Raw genomic sequence first — 13,978 nt, 5'->3', positions numbered from 1 at the left:
TATATATACAAGAAAGCACTACCTCGGTCAGCAGTAACCCAGTCCATGCCAACATGTAGGCTACCCACTGAAGTCAGAGGTGATTCAACTTAAGGGGCAGCCTGTACCGTGGTTTGGTTTAACCACATTCGAAGTTTTTTTTTCCCGGAGCAGCAAATTTAGCAGTGGGAGTGTTCCTCTACAATGTGCTACAGATATCCATAGACCACATAATAGCATATGGCAAAATTTGACGGAAAGTACTTACCGTGCACAGGAAGCCCCAGTTCAAGTGACCATTGGATCCAGCATGTGGAGTTGAGTTGAGTTGAAGGATGTACCGCGGTTTTCCATGATGACAGAAAGGGAGAAAGATAACAGAGCCCAAGTTTAGTTTGTTGGTTTCAAAAAGATTGGACCAAAATGTAAGAATGAAATCCAGCGTGTTTCTCAGTGGACACATTGTAGGTTATCCGTGATTCTCACCTGGAAAGCTGAGCGACACTCAGTTGTGTGTGATGTTTGACAGAGCACCAGTTCGACTATAATACATGGTTGTGATAGCACCAATGCGATTTAATTCAGAAGTAGGCCTATCTTGTATGTCAGGGAGGTGAACAACTTAAAATACCTCATTCGCTAGTCAAAAAGACCTTTAACAAGACCAGTGACGTTCAGCGGTAGCCTTACAGAAGATTAACTATACTTCACCTGATCGAAGTTTGTCCTAAGAAAAGCCTTTGGACGATATTTTCACAGCAGGCTATCAGTGTTGATAAACCGGCATTTCACTCGGACCCCGTCCGCCTGCTCCGTGACAGCCACTGACGCAAAGCAGTTCTCCTTACAAAAAGAATTCCCCTCCGCGGCGCTTCCACTTTCATCGAGCCATCACAGCCACAACTGTCGGACCTGCGCGCCAAGGTTCCGCCTCCTCATCCCAATTGGCTACTTTGCATTCCATACTTCCATAGCAGCGTAGACGGCACCACCCACGAGCGTTCACACCTGCCTGTCTGAAGAATGTCATTGGTCACCTGTAAAGGTGTGTGGTCGCGAAAAACACTTAAAGTTTAGAGATTTGAGCCAGGCCCAGCCATAGACCTATGCAAATAATCCACTTCTATTTTTTCACATGTTCATGTGGAAATAGTAGGCCTATAATGTCCGCCCATGACAACCTTTAGGCTAGTAAACGAGCCTTTATAAAGTTAGTCTAATCATAGCATCCACAACTTTACGAGATGTGTTGATGAACACAATTAATCACCTGATAGATGTATTTGTGGGACCCATGTGTTGGACAATCTGTATTTGTGGGACCCGTGTGTGTTAACAGTCAAATAGCGCGCTCCATGATTATTCACATTATCAGCGCCTGCCACCTGGTGGTTAAACTTGATTTACATTCTAGCCTTTTGTTGTTTGGCCCTCAACATGAGAGGACTGAGGATATTCCCTCGAATAGGAGGGAACCCATGCTTCCAACTTCGAGAATATTTAATGGGTGTATACCCGTTACCGAATACCTAATCTCTATCTTAACATTTTCACGCATTTCCCGAAAGGTCGTTCGTTGGTAAGAGTGGTCTGGCTCTGGAACTCTCTTAGCTGCACCTTAGCAATGTTTCGGCTCTCGACGCTAGTCGCCGCCACTGTAGCCTACAGCAATTTTTTAAAATCTCTGTTGGTACAATATATCATATTCTCTCATATGGTACAATATCACTGTTTTGGTTCACCAATGATTTTTTGTAAGTAGGCCTAGGCTAATTAAGAAAATAGTTCCTGGACATGTTTTTTACACTAATAATAAAATGTGCATCTCGTGCAAATGTGTTCTTTTATTTCTTCAAAATGTAGGTCACTTTCCTCACATTTAGCGCATTTTCCTCACTTGAGACAGAAATTAATGTAAAAATTAGTGTAACACATTATATGTAATTGTCAATACTATGTTCAAATGTATTATGTATAAAAATGTATGTATTATGTATAAAAATGTATAAAAAATTAGTGTAACACATTATATGTAATTGTCAATACTATGTTCAAATGTAAAAACATATGTTAAATATTATATATAAATGTTATATCTAAATCTAAATGTTATATAGACATTCATAGCACCTGTGGTGATGTTCAAGATTGAGGGAAAGATGAATGCAGCAATGTACAGAGACGTCCTGGGAGAAAACCTGCTCCAGAACGCTCTTGACCTCAGACTAGGGCAACGGTTCATCTTTCAACAGGAGTCATGACCCTAACAACCCTAAGCACACAGCCAAGATATCCCCCAAGGAATGGGCGAAACTGGCCAGAGATAGATGTGCCAAGCTTGTGGCTTCATATTCCAAAAGAGTTAAGGCTGTAATTGCTGCCAAAGGTGCCACAGCAAAGCTGTGAGTACTTATATAATATTGATGTTCTTTATTTCTAATACATTTGCAAACATTAATGGGGTATTGTGTGTAGGGGTTTGGGGAAAATGAAATGTGGGAAAAGTGAAGCACTGTGAATACTGTATGCACATTAACTCTGGAAGACGAATGACCACTAGGTGGAACCACACACCTTTTTACAAAGCAGACCATCTTCAGTTTTTGTGATTAGTCATGATTTAAAATGGAATTACACACACACACACAAACGGCCACTTAAAGGAATTAGATTTAGTATAGGTCAAATGCAAATAAACACACGGTACACTCAGCTGGAAATTTGTATACTTTTTTAAACACACACTTTAAAACAATGAAAAATATCTGTTTTCTCACAATGGGGTGGCTCCTGAGATTAACGTCACTGTCACATAGTAGTCAGTCATGGTATGCGTGTGTGTGTGTATGTGTATGTGTGTGTGTGTGTGTGTCTGTGTACATATACTTTGTGTGTGTGAGTGTGTGTAAAGGGAAAGGGGTTTGTCCTGTGAGGAAATTTGTTGTCTGCATTTAACCATCCGGGTGTAGTGTCGTGTGCACACATTCATACGCACGCACACACACTTGGAGCAGTGAGCTGGGAGCCCACACACACCAGGAGTACACCTGCACATCCGGAGCAGAGGCAGCCCTTAATCCGGCGCCCGGGGATCAGTTGGGGGTTAGGTGCCTTGCTCAAGAGCACCTCATCCATGGATGTGGATTGGGAGAGCTGCCTGTGTGTGTAAACAAAAGATATGTATATATGTGTGTCTGTGCCTAAATGTGTGTGTGTGTGTGTGTGTGTGTGTGTGTGTGTGTGTGTGTGTGTGTGTGTGTGTGTGTGTGTGTGTGTGTGTGTGTGAAGATAGCATAGGAGGAGTGGGGGTGAAGAATCCTTTTAATCTGATGAAACCTCCTGTTATGACATGAGCTGATCCCACATCAAGGCCAGGACATAGCATGGGGGTGGGTATCATTCAAAGGGAGTCTGAGCTGGAAATAAAACCTATGAGGTGTGTATTTGGGATGTATTGCCATTGGCATTGGTATTTGGGATGTTTTGGCCTAGCAAGGTGTTGCTCATGCCTGATCTGAGATGGCTGGAGTCCCCTGCACTATGTAGTTATTTTAACTAAAAACAACAGGTTCAAACTCAGTCTGACTGATAATACGGAGAAAGGTATCTCTGACAATGCCAATCCATGCCCAGAATGCTAGTGCCAAATGGATGCCCAGTGCATTGAAAATTGATGATGAAGGGTATAAAAAACAATTCACATTATATTGCTTTAAAGCAGCACTAGGTTTTCCATTTTTGAAGGTATGTTTTTATTGGCAAGTTCTTTTGGTGCAATCGGTTTGATAGTATATGGTCATGTGAAGGACTGAGAAACCAATGTCCATTCAGGCACTATGGTCTAGTATGGACATGCATGTCACAAAATCGCCTAACATTGCCTCCAAAAGACATCCTTTACCACATTAGCCAGCTTAATCCATGTTGAGCTGTAGCATACTGCTGCTTTAAACACATGGTTGTATAATCAGCCCCAGATAGAGGGCAAGGCAGGAAGAAATCTGGCTGAAGTGGCGCCCCTGTTCAGGCCCAGTTCAGTCCCATTGCTGTTTGAGAGGCGGCTCAGGTCCAGGTCCAATGCTCAGGGACAGTACGACTCGCTCACTCGGCCAGGAAACTCTAATCCTACTGACTGACTCATCTCCTGGACAATTTTCTGGCATGTAAATCGGTGGTTTTGTAATGTAGGCAGCCAGCAGACATCACACAAAATAGACATCTCAGATTCCCCCTTCTCTATGTTTGTATGCGATGGATTAAGTGTGTTTCAAGCTGATCCATATAACAGTGCTGGTACCGCCTTTCTGCACCCCTTTTGACTGTGCCTTAAAAAAAAAAACCATACATCCATTCTAATCTCCAGCGAAGACTTCTTTTGCCTAGTTTTGTCTCCAATCGATTACACATAAAATCTGCAGTCAGATTGCTTGTCTATTGCTTTGTTGTTTTTGAGGGGTCCAACTCATTCTTCAGTATACATAAACCCTGTGCTGCACTAGAACACAGACAAAAGAAATCCATAAAAACAAATTTGTCTCTTTTCAATGGGTGATATTTAACCCACTGTGTATGGGTAGGTCTTGTCACTCTGACATTTCAGACTCAAGACAGACTTTCAAAAATGCAGACTTCTGTATTTGATCTGATTGAAATGTCAGTCTGATACCACAGCTGAATACAAAGCATGTCGCATGAGAACAAAAATCCTGTATCCTTCTCTAAAGGCACAACCTTCATAGGTGAACAACATAAAAAAAGTGAAAATGAACTTAGACCTGACATAAGGATTGTTATTAGTGCTGTTATGTGAAATATGTTTGTTTTTTTCATGCGAGATTTCCAGGATTTCGTTCCAAGCACACAATGTACATTTGCATTGTGAACCGAAATAGCCGAGCTAAAATAAAACTACACAATAAAGCAGACGTCAACTTTGTATAGTGTGTGGGAGGTTTCCTGTGGAAAATATGCCAAGCTCTTTTGTAACTGGTCTCTGTGTTTGACGTATTTCTTTTACAACACTGTTCTACCGTGAATTATTTCATAGAGTGATGTTGAGACTTAGGTCTTAGCAGACGTGTAAAGGTTGTGAATGAAATTCTACTCGTATCTGTTGGGCCTTAAAGGTCAATTCAACAGGTTCACTCTGTGTCACTTAGTGTAAGCATAAACCTAAATGTAAACCTTTATAGCTTGTGAAGAGTGAACATTACCCTGAAGTAAAATGAAGGTAGACTGTAAAGAAAGCCTTATGGCCAAATGGCTTATGATATAATTTGATTTGATGATGCCTTCTAAAAGCTGCTAAAGGCTTGTTAGAAAAGGGAAGTGGCTGCAGGTCATTAGTGTTCTGGTAAAGAAGGGAAAGGAAACAACATAAATGGAATGAATTCAAGAGCAAATGACTCTAGAATAGATCTAGTTTGGATAGAAGGTTCGGGTCTGGATTATCACCAAGAGGATATTCAAAGAGTGTAGATTAGTAATCTATCCTGGTTAAATGAAGTTAACACCAAGCAGTAAAGCTCCTAATAGTGAGACCCCTAATTCGTTCTCACTCCAAAACAAAGTCATAGGACTCAACTATTAGGAGCTATTACACTTACTCAGACTTAACATAGTCAGGCTTGTTACTAATCACATTCTTTGATTTCCCCCCAGGTCTGGTCCAGATAGGGATAGCAGTTAATCTGAACTCTCTACTCACAGTCTGGCATCAGCAGTGAATCTGAACGCTCTACTTACAAACACACATACAAACAAACATAGCAGATGAAATAAGAAAAGCTCACAATCATCCAAAAAACCTGATATTAGTTCAATATAGGGCACAGTCTTCCCTCTACACACACATCAGAAAACATAGTTCTCCACTCCCTGATCCCACTACCACCAGACAATCACCTGGATTTATGGACTTGACTGACATCCTTGAGGACCAATCCCTGACTTTAGAGTTTATTTGAGCAGTTTAAAAAACAAAACTTCAAAAGGTGCTTTTATCTACAATGCTCCCAAACGGCTTAAAGAGCTTGACTTACAGACTCTATGAACACTAAGCACATACACACTGAATGGACAACTAGAGGATTGGGAAGAGGGATTTGCTGAACTTGATTTAAAAAGTGTTTTGAATTAGAATCACACACTGTAACTTTAACTTCATACAACTTCAAACAAACAAACAAACATAATTACATACTGCAGCTTTATAGGTATAAATTAATGAATGGCTTGTGAGTTGGAATGATACTCTCCCATATGTCCCATTGTTACTAATTAGGTGTAGACTGATATCTCTATATAAGTACACAATACTATTTCAATTCATTTAAAATGTCAGACTTACTTGAATGTGTGTGCACTGGTGTAGAACAAATTTGAACGTTATATGCTCATATAAAGCTACTGCAAACACTGTGTGTGTGTGTGTGTGTGTGTGTGTGTGTGTGTGTGTGTGTGTGTGTGTGTGTGTGTGTGCATGTGTGTCTGTATTCCCTGTGGTGTGCCTTTGAATATAAGACTAAAGTGCAGCTCACTATTTTTGTAACTATATAAAAACAAGGTGTCTTTTAATGATCACTAATTGGTGAAAAGGATGAACATGCTACCAAATGTCTAAAAGTTCTGGGTGCAGTTTGGCATTTACTGCAGGTATGATGAGCTAACTTTCATACATATCAAACGGGCAAGTGTGCAGTGGATGTGGTTCAGCTTGACAGCTGTAGTGAGTCTATTCCTCTGTGTGGCCAGGTAGTTCCTGTAGTGACTGTGTGTGTGTGTGTGTGTGTGTGTGTGTGTGTGTGTGTGTGTGTGTGTGTGTGTGGTGATCCCCCCCTGTACTGCTAAACCTGCTAGGGGAGCAACCAACGACCGCATGTGGGTGAGCGACCGGCTGCTGTGGTGTGTGAACTGTAGTGTGTTCTACGAGTGTGTGTTCTAAGAGAGTTCCTGCCGCTCGTCTCTGCCCGTGAGAGAGCTCCTCTGTCTCCACCAGAACCACCACCGATGACGACGCTGATGACGCCTCCACCTCGGACACTGCTGACCCTGTCGCCGATCCTCCAGCTTGTTCTGTTCCAGGGGTTAGTGCCCCACCATCTGGCGCCTCAAACGACTCGCCCCCCAGGTCAGCCAGCTTGATGTAGCCCTTGCTGCCCGAGCGTTCCAGCCTGGGGCAGCTGAATCGGCGGGAGCGGTCTTCATGGCGACCGCCGCCGCCCAACGGCCAGCGGATGCTCGCTGCATCAGAGAGGGAAGTGAGGGACAGGTGCGACCCCGCGACCTTTCGCCCCGATGCTGCCACCGCCACCGGAGGAGCTACGCCGCCCTCCGAGAGCGACCACCGCGGCGACAATGACCTCGAACCCCCCCACCTTTTTGTGGTGCCCAGGGAACTCTGGGAGTCGGACACGTTTGCCCGGGAGATCTCGGCTTTGGTTTCTATGGCGACAGGGAAAGAGCTTCCATCCTTGCTCTCCGTGCTCCTCTCCTCCTCCACCTCCTTTCTCCTCCCCCGCATCTCCCTCCTTACATACTCCTCCTCCTCTTCTTCCTCCTGTTGCTCCACCTGCTGCTCCTCAGTGTCCTGCACCCCCTCCGCCATCTCGCGGTTGTTGAGTTTGATGACAGGCAGCGTGAAGGCGTTCAGGGAGGACGTGACGATGGAGCCCGTCTCCCACGGCCCCCGCGCTGCCATCACCGCCGCCACTGGCCCTCTCTCCTGCTCCCGGTACACACTGTACACGCCGTCGCCCCCGTCCCGCCACCAGCTGCACCTCCGTGCACACGAGGGCCTTCGAGACCCCCCTCCTCCGGAGCCGAACCCCCAGAGCGTCGATGGCCAGGAGCCGTGTGAACGTCCTGCCCTGTGCTCCGCGTTCGTCTCCACGCCACCACTACACGCCTGGGCGTAGTTGACGAGGCCGTTGAGCGGTGGTGGCGAATGGTCTTTGGCGCGCAGACCGTGCGCATCAATGACAGTGGAGTAGATGTCGCGCAGGTCGATGACCTTGGTCTGGCGGTCACGCTCCTCGTGCAGCACGGCGTTGGCACAGATGAACAGGAAGATGCCCATGCCCATCACCAGCGGCCCGAACATTTTCAGCTGGTCCGAGTGCAGCCAGCCGGCCAGCAGCGCTCCCACAAGCCCCAGTGGCTCAGGTGTGACCGGCGTGACCGGCGTGACCGGCGACGGCGACAGCTCCAGGGTGCTTATGTTCCCTCGAGTCACGTTCAGCTCCCTCTGCTGGCTAAGCTTAGCACTACCCGTGTGGTTCCAAGCCATCTGGAGAGCGCTTCCCCTCGGCGCGCTAACCCTAGTGGCCTGGAGGTTGTTTGCGGCCCACGTCGCTGAGTACTCAAGCTTGTGCTTTGGCCAGTAACCCAGCACGGCCATGGCGATGCCCACCATAAGCACTAGGACGCCCACGGCGGCCACTAGGCCCGAGGCCGAGCACACCTGCAGCTTGCCCTTCACCACCACCACGTCATTCTTCCTCTTCCTCTTCCTCGCCCGCCGCAGCCGCTTGCTCTCCGCCCGTGTCTTGGAGCGCACTGAGTCCTGGCGCCTGGAGATACGCAGAAGCCCGCCCGTTGCGATCATGTCGGCCGATGCTGTTGGGCAATGGAGCCGTCAGTCATTCTGAGCACAGAGAGAGAGAGAGAGTGGGTGGGAGGGTAAATGAGAAAAGAGGTAGGATGAGAGAGGGAACAAGAGTTAGAGATAATGTTAATATTGGATTACGTAATCGCAAACAAATAATCTTATCAGGCTGTGACACACACAAGAAACAAAGTTAAAATGTGTAGTCTGGCTAATACCAGACCTATTTTCAATTGGTCTGAACATCTTGGCTCATCCCCAATTTCCAAGAGGTGTGACCAGCGATTAAATTAAATGTTAATTGGTATTTTACAATCTTATCAAATCTGTTTCATGCAGTATAGCAAACACATATTTCTTGTAAAGGAAGGTTTAATATACAGTTGTTAACCTTTTCCAAAGAAAATGCTAGACTGTATGAATACACGTCCGTGTCATCAGCGCAGCCATTAGCAGTGCTAACTAACTATTTTTTTTTAGCGATTCGGAAATAGACTGCAGAGCAAATTCAAATGTGCTCACAGATTCGTCTGGGCTTATCTAGCCTATTAAATGTTCACATTACAGAATAGATTTATTTGCTAAAATACTATACTCTAATTTCTATGAACTGAGCCCTGAAATGCTGGGGAAGAATCCACAGTGGTATGATGCTATGTGGTAAGGTCATGTTTCACCTGAGTAATGTTACATGTTATCACCTGACAACCCAAAGAAACACACCTCTGGTCTTCCCATTAAAAAATGCAGTGGCCTGGATCAGTGCTCTTAGAAACAGTTATCTTTATCTGGGTTAGATAAATGAGCCTTGACAGTAGTCACCCACAAGCAACAGAGGTTTTCAAACATGTCCCTCACACTCTTGTCTCTTTCTTTCTTTCTTTTTTATCCCTCTGTTCCTCATCCCCTCTTTGTTTTCTGTTCTCTTCTCCCTCTGTTGCTCTAGATGTTTGTTATTTGGAAACCACTGGACAACAATGTTGTGACAAGCAAGAATCTGGGCCCTGTGCAGATATTTTTTTATTATTAAAGTCCAGAAAACCATCGGTGGACAAAGATAGCATGGTAGAAATTGAAAATTCAGGGAGATAGGGCAAAAATGATCTTTAACATCTTCATTGCTAGTAACTTCAATATTAAACACACACATGCATTATACTGTATCAAATACAATACACCCCAGGGACGTATGCCAGGATCCTGTTTGTGGACTTTAGCTCGGCGTTCAACACCATCATGCCTGAACTTCTACATCAGAAGCTCACCCAGTTTTCAATGCCTGCCTCTACCTGTCAGTGGATCATCAGCTTTCTGACTGACAGGCAGCAGCATGTCAGACTGGGGAGCATCTCATCCAAAACCCGGTCCATCTGTACTAGCGCCCCACAGGGGTGTGTCCTTTCCCCACTGCTCTTCTCCCTCTACACTAATGACTGCACCTCAAAGAGCCCATCTGTAAAACTCCTGAAGTTTGCAGATGACACCACCGTCATTGGTTTGATCCAGGATGGTGATGAGTCTGCTTACAGGCAAGAGGTGGAACAGTTGGTCCAGTGGTGTAGTCAGAAAGATTAACCAGAGTCAAATTCCTTGTTTGTTTACGCAAACCTGGCCATTGGCCAATAAAGCTGGCATACATTCATCATGGCATACATTGGCAGCTATACACCTTGAGGGTGTACATGGGGTAAAATATGGTATTTTCCACCACATATTCAGTAAAATTAAGGAACAAGATTACGGTCTTAATCAGATTTATTTCAGTAAGTCACATCTGCCCATGTGGGGTGTGTCAAATCACTTGTGACAGCACCTGGGTTACGGCTAGTTCCCGATAAATAATTTGCAACAGACATTGATTTTATCAAACATGGACAAGACTCTGTCGCTGATACAAATTTCAAGTTTTTGCCTGAAATTGCACTGTGCCTATTTACAAGGGCATTGTTGCACATCTTTTGGGGCCAACCATCAAATGCTGGACTCTAGAAAGCTGAGAACCTGTAGTTTCCGTAGGAAACAGTCAAAATAACTGTGTGATGTACTGAAAAAGAGTTACAGAGGCTAGAATATAGTTTTTTCTTTCTGCCAGATTACAAGCATCTCTGAACTGACCACATTTCAGCCCTCTAAGTCACTTGATATCACTTAGAAACACAACTGAGCCCTAGCACCAGGTCTTGTGAAGCTGTGTGCAAAAGTAGATCAATATAGAATGAAAATATGAGTGCTTTAGACCAGTATTTGCCAAGGTATGCTCATGTGTTTTGTAAAATACCTATGGAACTTCCCCATAGGACTTTTTGTTATCCAAAATGCATACTGACAATCAAATGCTTACTGCACATCAACCCCTTTGTGTTGAAGCATAATCCTGGTCTCAAATGTAAGGTAAATACACTTTAAAGTGCGTATCGACTCATTGATAAATACTTAAACCTACGCACAGAAACCGAGTGGAATTGAGGATCTGACGCACGGTTAGACCAAACTGCTGTGGCTCTTTCGAATAAAAGGACTAAATAAGCTTATATGTTCCTAGTTCCTTGTTTCTTTCTCTTTTAACCTTACACCATGATATCAGATAGCATGTATGCTCTATTTAGTAGCAGGCAGATACGCATCATGTGCTGCTGAGCACTTCTCCTTCAGCGCGGGTTTGAGGGTGTGCAGCTTCTTAGAGGCGCTCCTCAGATGCGAGAGGAGCACGTAGGTGTGCTACAATGGCCTTTTCCCGCCCACACGCGCTCCGTACGCTTCCCGCCGCTGGGCCATGCGCAGACATAGAAGTAGAACAGCGGCGCGCGTGAATCACATTCGCCTCCTCCTGAGAGAATCCTCTTAAGTGCGTCCACCAGGATGGACCAGACCGAGACACCAGTGGGCGAACAGGTTTTAGTCAGAATATAGCACAGAGCCCACCTGGGGTTTCACCATAGCAAGCACAACACCGCTGTCCGTGGTTCTGAAGTCAAATGCAGTTCTTCAGATTTAGCCAAAATTAAGACTTTTCCAGTCGAGCCTAATAACTAATTAGTAAGGCTGCAGGTGATATGTAGGCCAGGTGTTGCAATGTAGGCTAGTGACAAGTAAAATATTTTCAACAAATGAGCGCCTCAACATAGTGTAAAATGTGAACATTTCTAATTTCATTCGTGACAACTGAACTGTCTCAGGATGACGATCGTCTGACAAGACTTGGTTCCGATCTGGCCCATCCGCGCCAGGTCAAGCCCGGAACAGTTCCTGATCCCGAGCGGATCTGCTGCTTGTGAAGGGTGTTAATGGCGCGCCGCATAAAACATTCATGTGTTTTTGTCGGCACTTTCCTTTGATCTACCGGAGCCGGGGACCTTGGAAAAAATGAGACAGTTCTTGTCAAACAGGCTGAGCAAGCGTCACATGGGAGAAGGTTTAAAACAAACAAAAACCTTTCAGAAGAAGAGGGAAAACATGTCAAGACTGGCGGAAGAGGTTGTTCAGGCCATGACTGAGTTTTGTGAGTGCTGGGGACCGAGAGGTGACAGAGCCATGTGCAACTCCTGCGGCGCAGATGTGACATTTCATTTGTCCTGCACAACCGTGTGAAGGAAATCAAAAGAGATGCGTTGTGAAGCTCGCACACATGACACACACACACACACACACCCTCTAACTATATATTGGTTAGGCCACATGGTTACAACGTTTCTCTTACAGAACATGAAACAGTTAATATTGCATCTGACATCTTTCAATTGAGGATGCACATGGCAGGTAAAATATCACCTGGCATATGGAAAATTACACTTAGGTCGTAGCCTACTTTAACGTATTGTCGTTAGTTGCCAAGGTAGCCTAGAGTAAAGTAATGTTCACTATTAGGCCAATTTGATTTGCGTTATTGGGCATTGGAAGCAGGATAGTCATCAGTCCATATGTTTGTATTTATTTAAAGGGTATTTTTGAGAGACCATCTCCCACGCAAAGTGCATACACATGATGGGTAATCAATGACGACTTCAATGAGGTTAATTATTGATGATTAATGATCGTCTATTCCCGTAGAGATACTGGCAGCTGACCTGGTCTATACTCGACGCACAGAGCGAGAGGGGAGCGCATGTGGCACGCTCAAACAAGGAGAGAAAGAAATCGGTATTAAAAAGAAATACCGATTTAAATACTCCCGTATTTAAGCGTTGCACACATCATGACGTGCTTGATCTGACTGAATTCATATGATTTTGAGATGCGATCCACAATAAAAAAAAATCTGCTTGAGAGACTGCCGTCGTAGGAAAATATTAACTTGAACACATTTAATTCAATATCATCCACCCCCCAATTGCTCACGCAGACAAAGAAATTACCTTACCGCTGCACTTACCATAAACCGGTTGCCCATCACCCATATTTCATGGCGCACACGTCCAAACCGTCCATCGCTCTTGATGCCGGGAGATGTGCTCTCTCTGCCGCGGACTGGCACGGCACGGAGGCGAAGTGTTGTGGACCACTTCAGTGCATTGTAGAAAGGGAGGGGCGCAGACGTTTACGTTAGATCGAGTTATGGGGTGACGTTTTGCACGGATGCATAGCCGAAGTGTTTTGTTTGATGTCACTGTCTGACTGTTTTTTTTTAATGCAGTTACACATCTCATTTCACGAAATGTATTTATGACAAGTCAGATAATAAACATTGTGCATCAGCATATGAAGATAGGTTATGTTAGTGATGGTAATACATTCTCTTATGGCTTTCAACAGAACTTTACATCTTGTTTCTTTAGTTTTAATGAATAGCATATCCATTTCAACACTTAACCTGAACTCTGCAACTAAGGCCCTCCTCAGAAACTTTATTTATTTCTTGGTCATATTTTTATGCCTTATTATCCTTATGACTGTGTGTGTGTGTGTATGCACGCGCGTGTGAGAGAGAGAGAGAGAGAGAGAGAGAAAGAGAGAGAGAGAGACGCATGAAGTCTGGACTTGTGCCTGCATGTGTTTGTGTGCTTCATGATGCTGTCCAGGCCACAGCTGTGTGTCTGACCACTGGGGCAGGCAAGTCTCCCACAGGGGACGTTTGACAGACGCTGAACAGAGAGACAGGGAGGAGGACAGGCATGACGCTAAAGCTAAAGCTGAGTTAACACATGCAGCCCAGGGGCCACAACAGATAGCGGTGGACTCAGGAGAGGATTTGGGTCTCATTCGGTCCAAATTCCTATAAGATCTGATCCAGTGTCAGGAGGGGAGAGATGGATGCATGAATAGCACAAGCTAAAGATTTGTTTACTTATGCATCACAGGGCTCTGGGTGGACTGTCCAGAGGCAGAGAGATGGGAACTGCCCCAGATTCTGGGTTTGATTGGGCTCGATCCGAGTTAAAAACCTATCAAGTGTCAGCT

General features: G+C 44.8%; 2 protein-coding genes across 4 annotated transcripts in view; both read right to left on the bottom strand.

Moving 5' to 3' along the window:
• The window catches only part of LOC125298757 (band 4.1-like protein 3), a 51,976-nt gene extending 51,087 nt beyond the window's left edge, over positions 1 to 889 (bottom strand). Inside the window, exon 1 of one of the 2 annotated variants that reach the window (XM_048249602.1) lies at positions 691 to 889. The gene's annotated coding sequence lies outside the window, so the exon portion shown is untranslated. The remainder of the gene's footprint in view (positions 1 to 690) is intronic. The other variant, XM_048249610.1, reaches the window with a different exon arrangement.
• A 1,747-nt stretch (positions 890 to 2,636) lies between these two features.
• Positions 2,637 to 13,088, bottom strand: LOC125298837 (transmembrane protein 200A-like). Of its 2 annotated transcripts, none has more exons than XM_048249713.1 (2): positions 12,942 to 13,088; positions 2,637 to 8,623 (listed from the first exon to the last, which is right to left on the bottom strand). In XM_048249713.1, the coding sequence occupies exon 2, from the start codon at positions 8,582 to 8,584 to the stop codon at positions 6,713 to 6,715; it is 1,872 nt and encodes a 623-aa protein (XP_048105670.1). In that variant the 5' UTR covers positions 8,585 to 8,623; positions 12,942 to 13,088; the 3' UTR covers positions 2,637 to 6,712. The 2 variants fall into 2 exon arrangements, with proteins under 2 accessions (XP_048105670.1, XP_048105665.1); XM_048249708.1 differs by having other exon boundaries at positions 12,954 to 13,088.
• Between the last annotated feature and the right edge of the window lie 890 nt (positions 13,089 to 13,978).

Source organism: Alosa alosa, chromosome 1 (assembly GCF_017589495.1).
Source record: "Alosa alosa isolate M-15738 ecotype Scorff River chromosome 1, AALO_Geno_1.1, whole genome shotgun sequence".
In the NCBI taxonomy this organism is placed as follows: Eukaryota; Metazoa; Chordata; class Actinopteri; order Clupeiformes; family Clupeidae; genus Alosa; species Alosa alosa.
The sequence above is the reverse complement of the archived record's forward strand: the minus strand, read 5'-3'. Positions and strand labels throughout refer to the sequence as shown.

Excerpts from the sequence above, each read along its gene's own strand:
- LOC125298837 (XM_048249713.1), bottom strand. The coding sequence starts at position 8,584 with ATGATCGCAACGGGCGGGCTTCTGCGTATCTCCAGGCGCCAGGACTCA.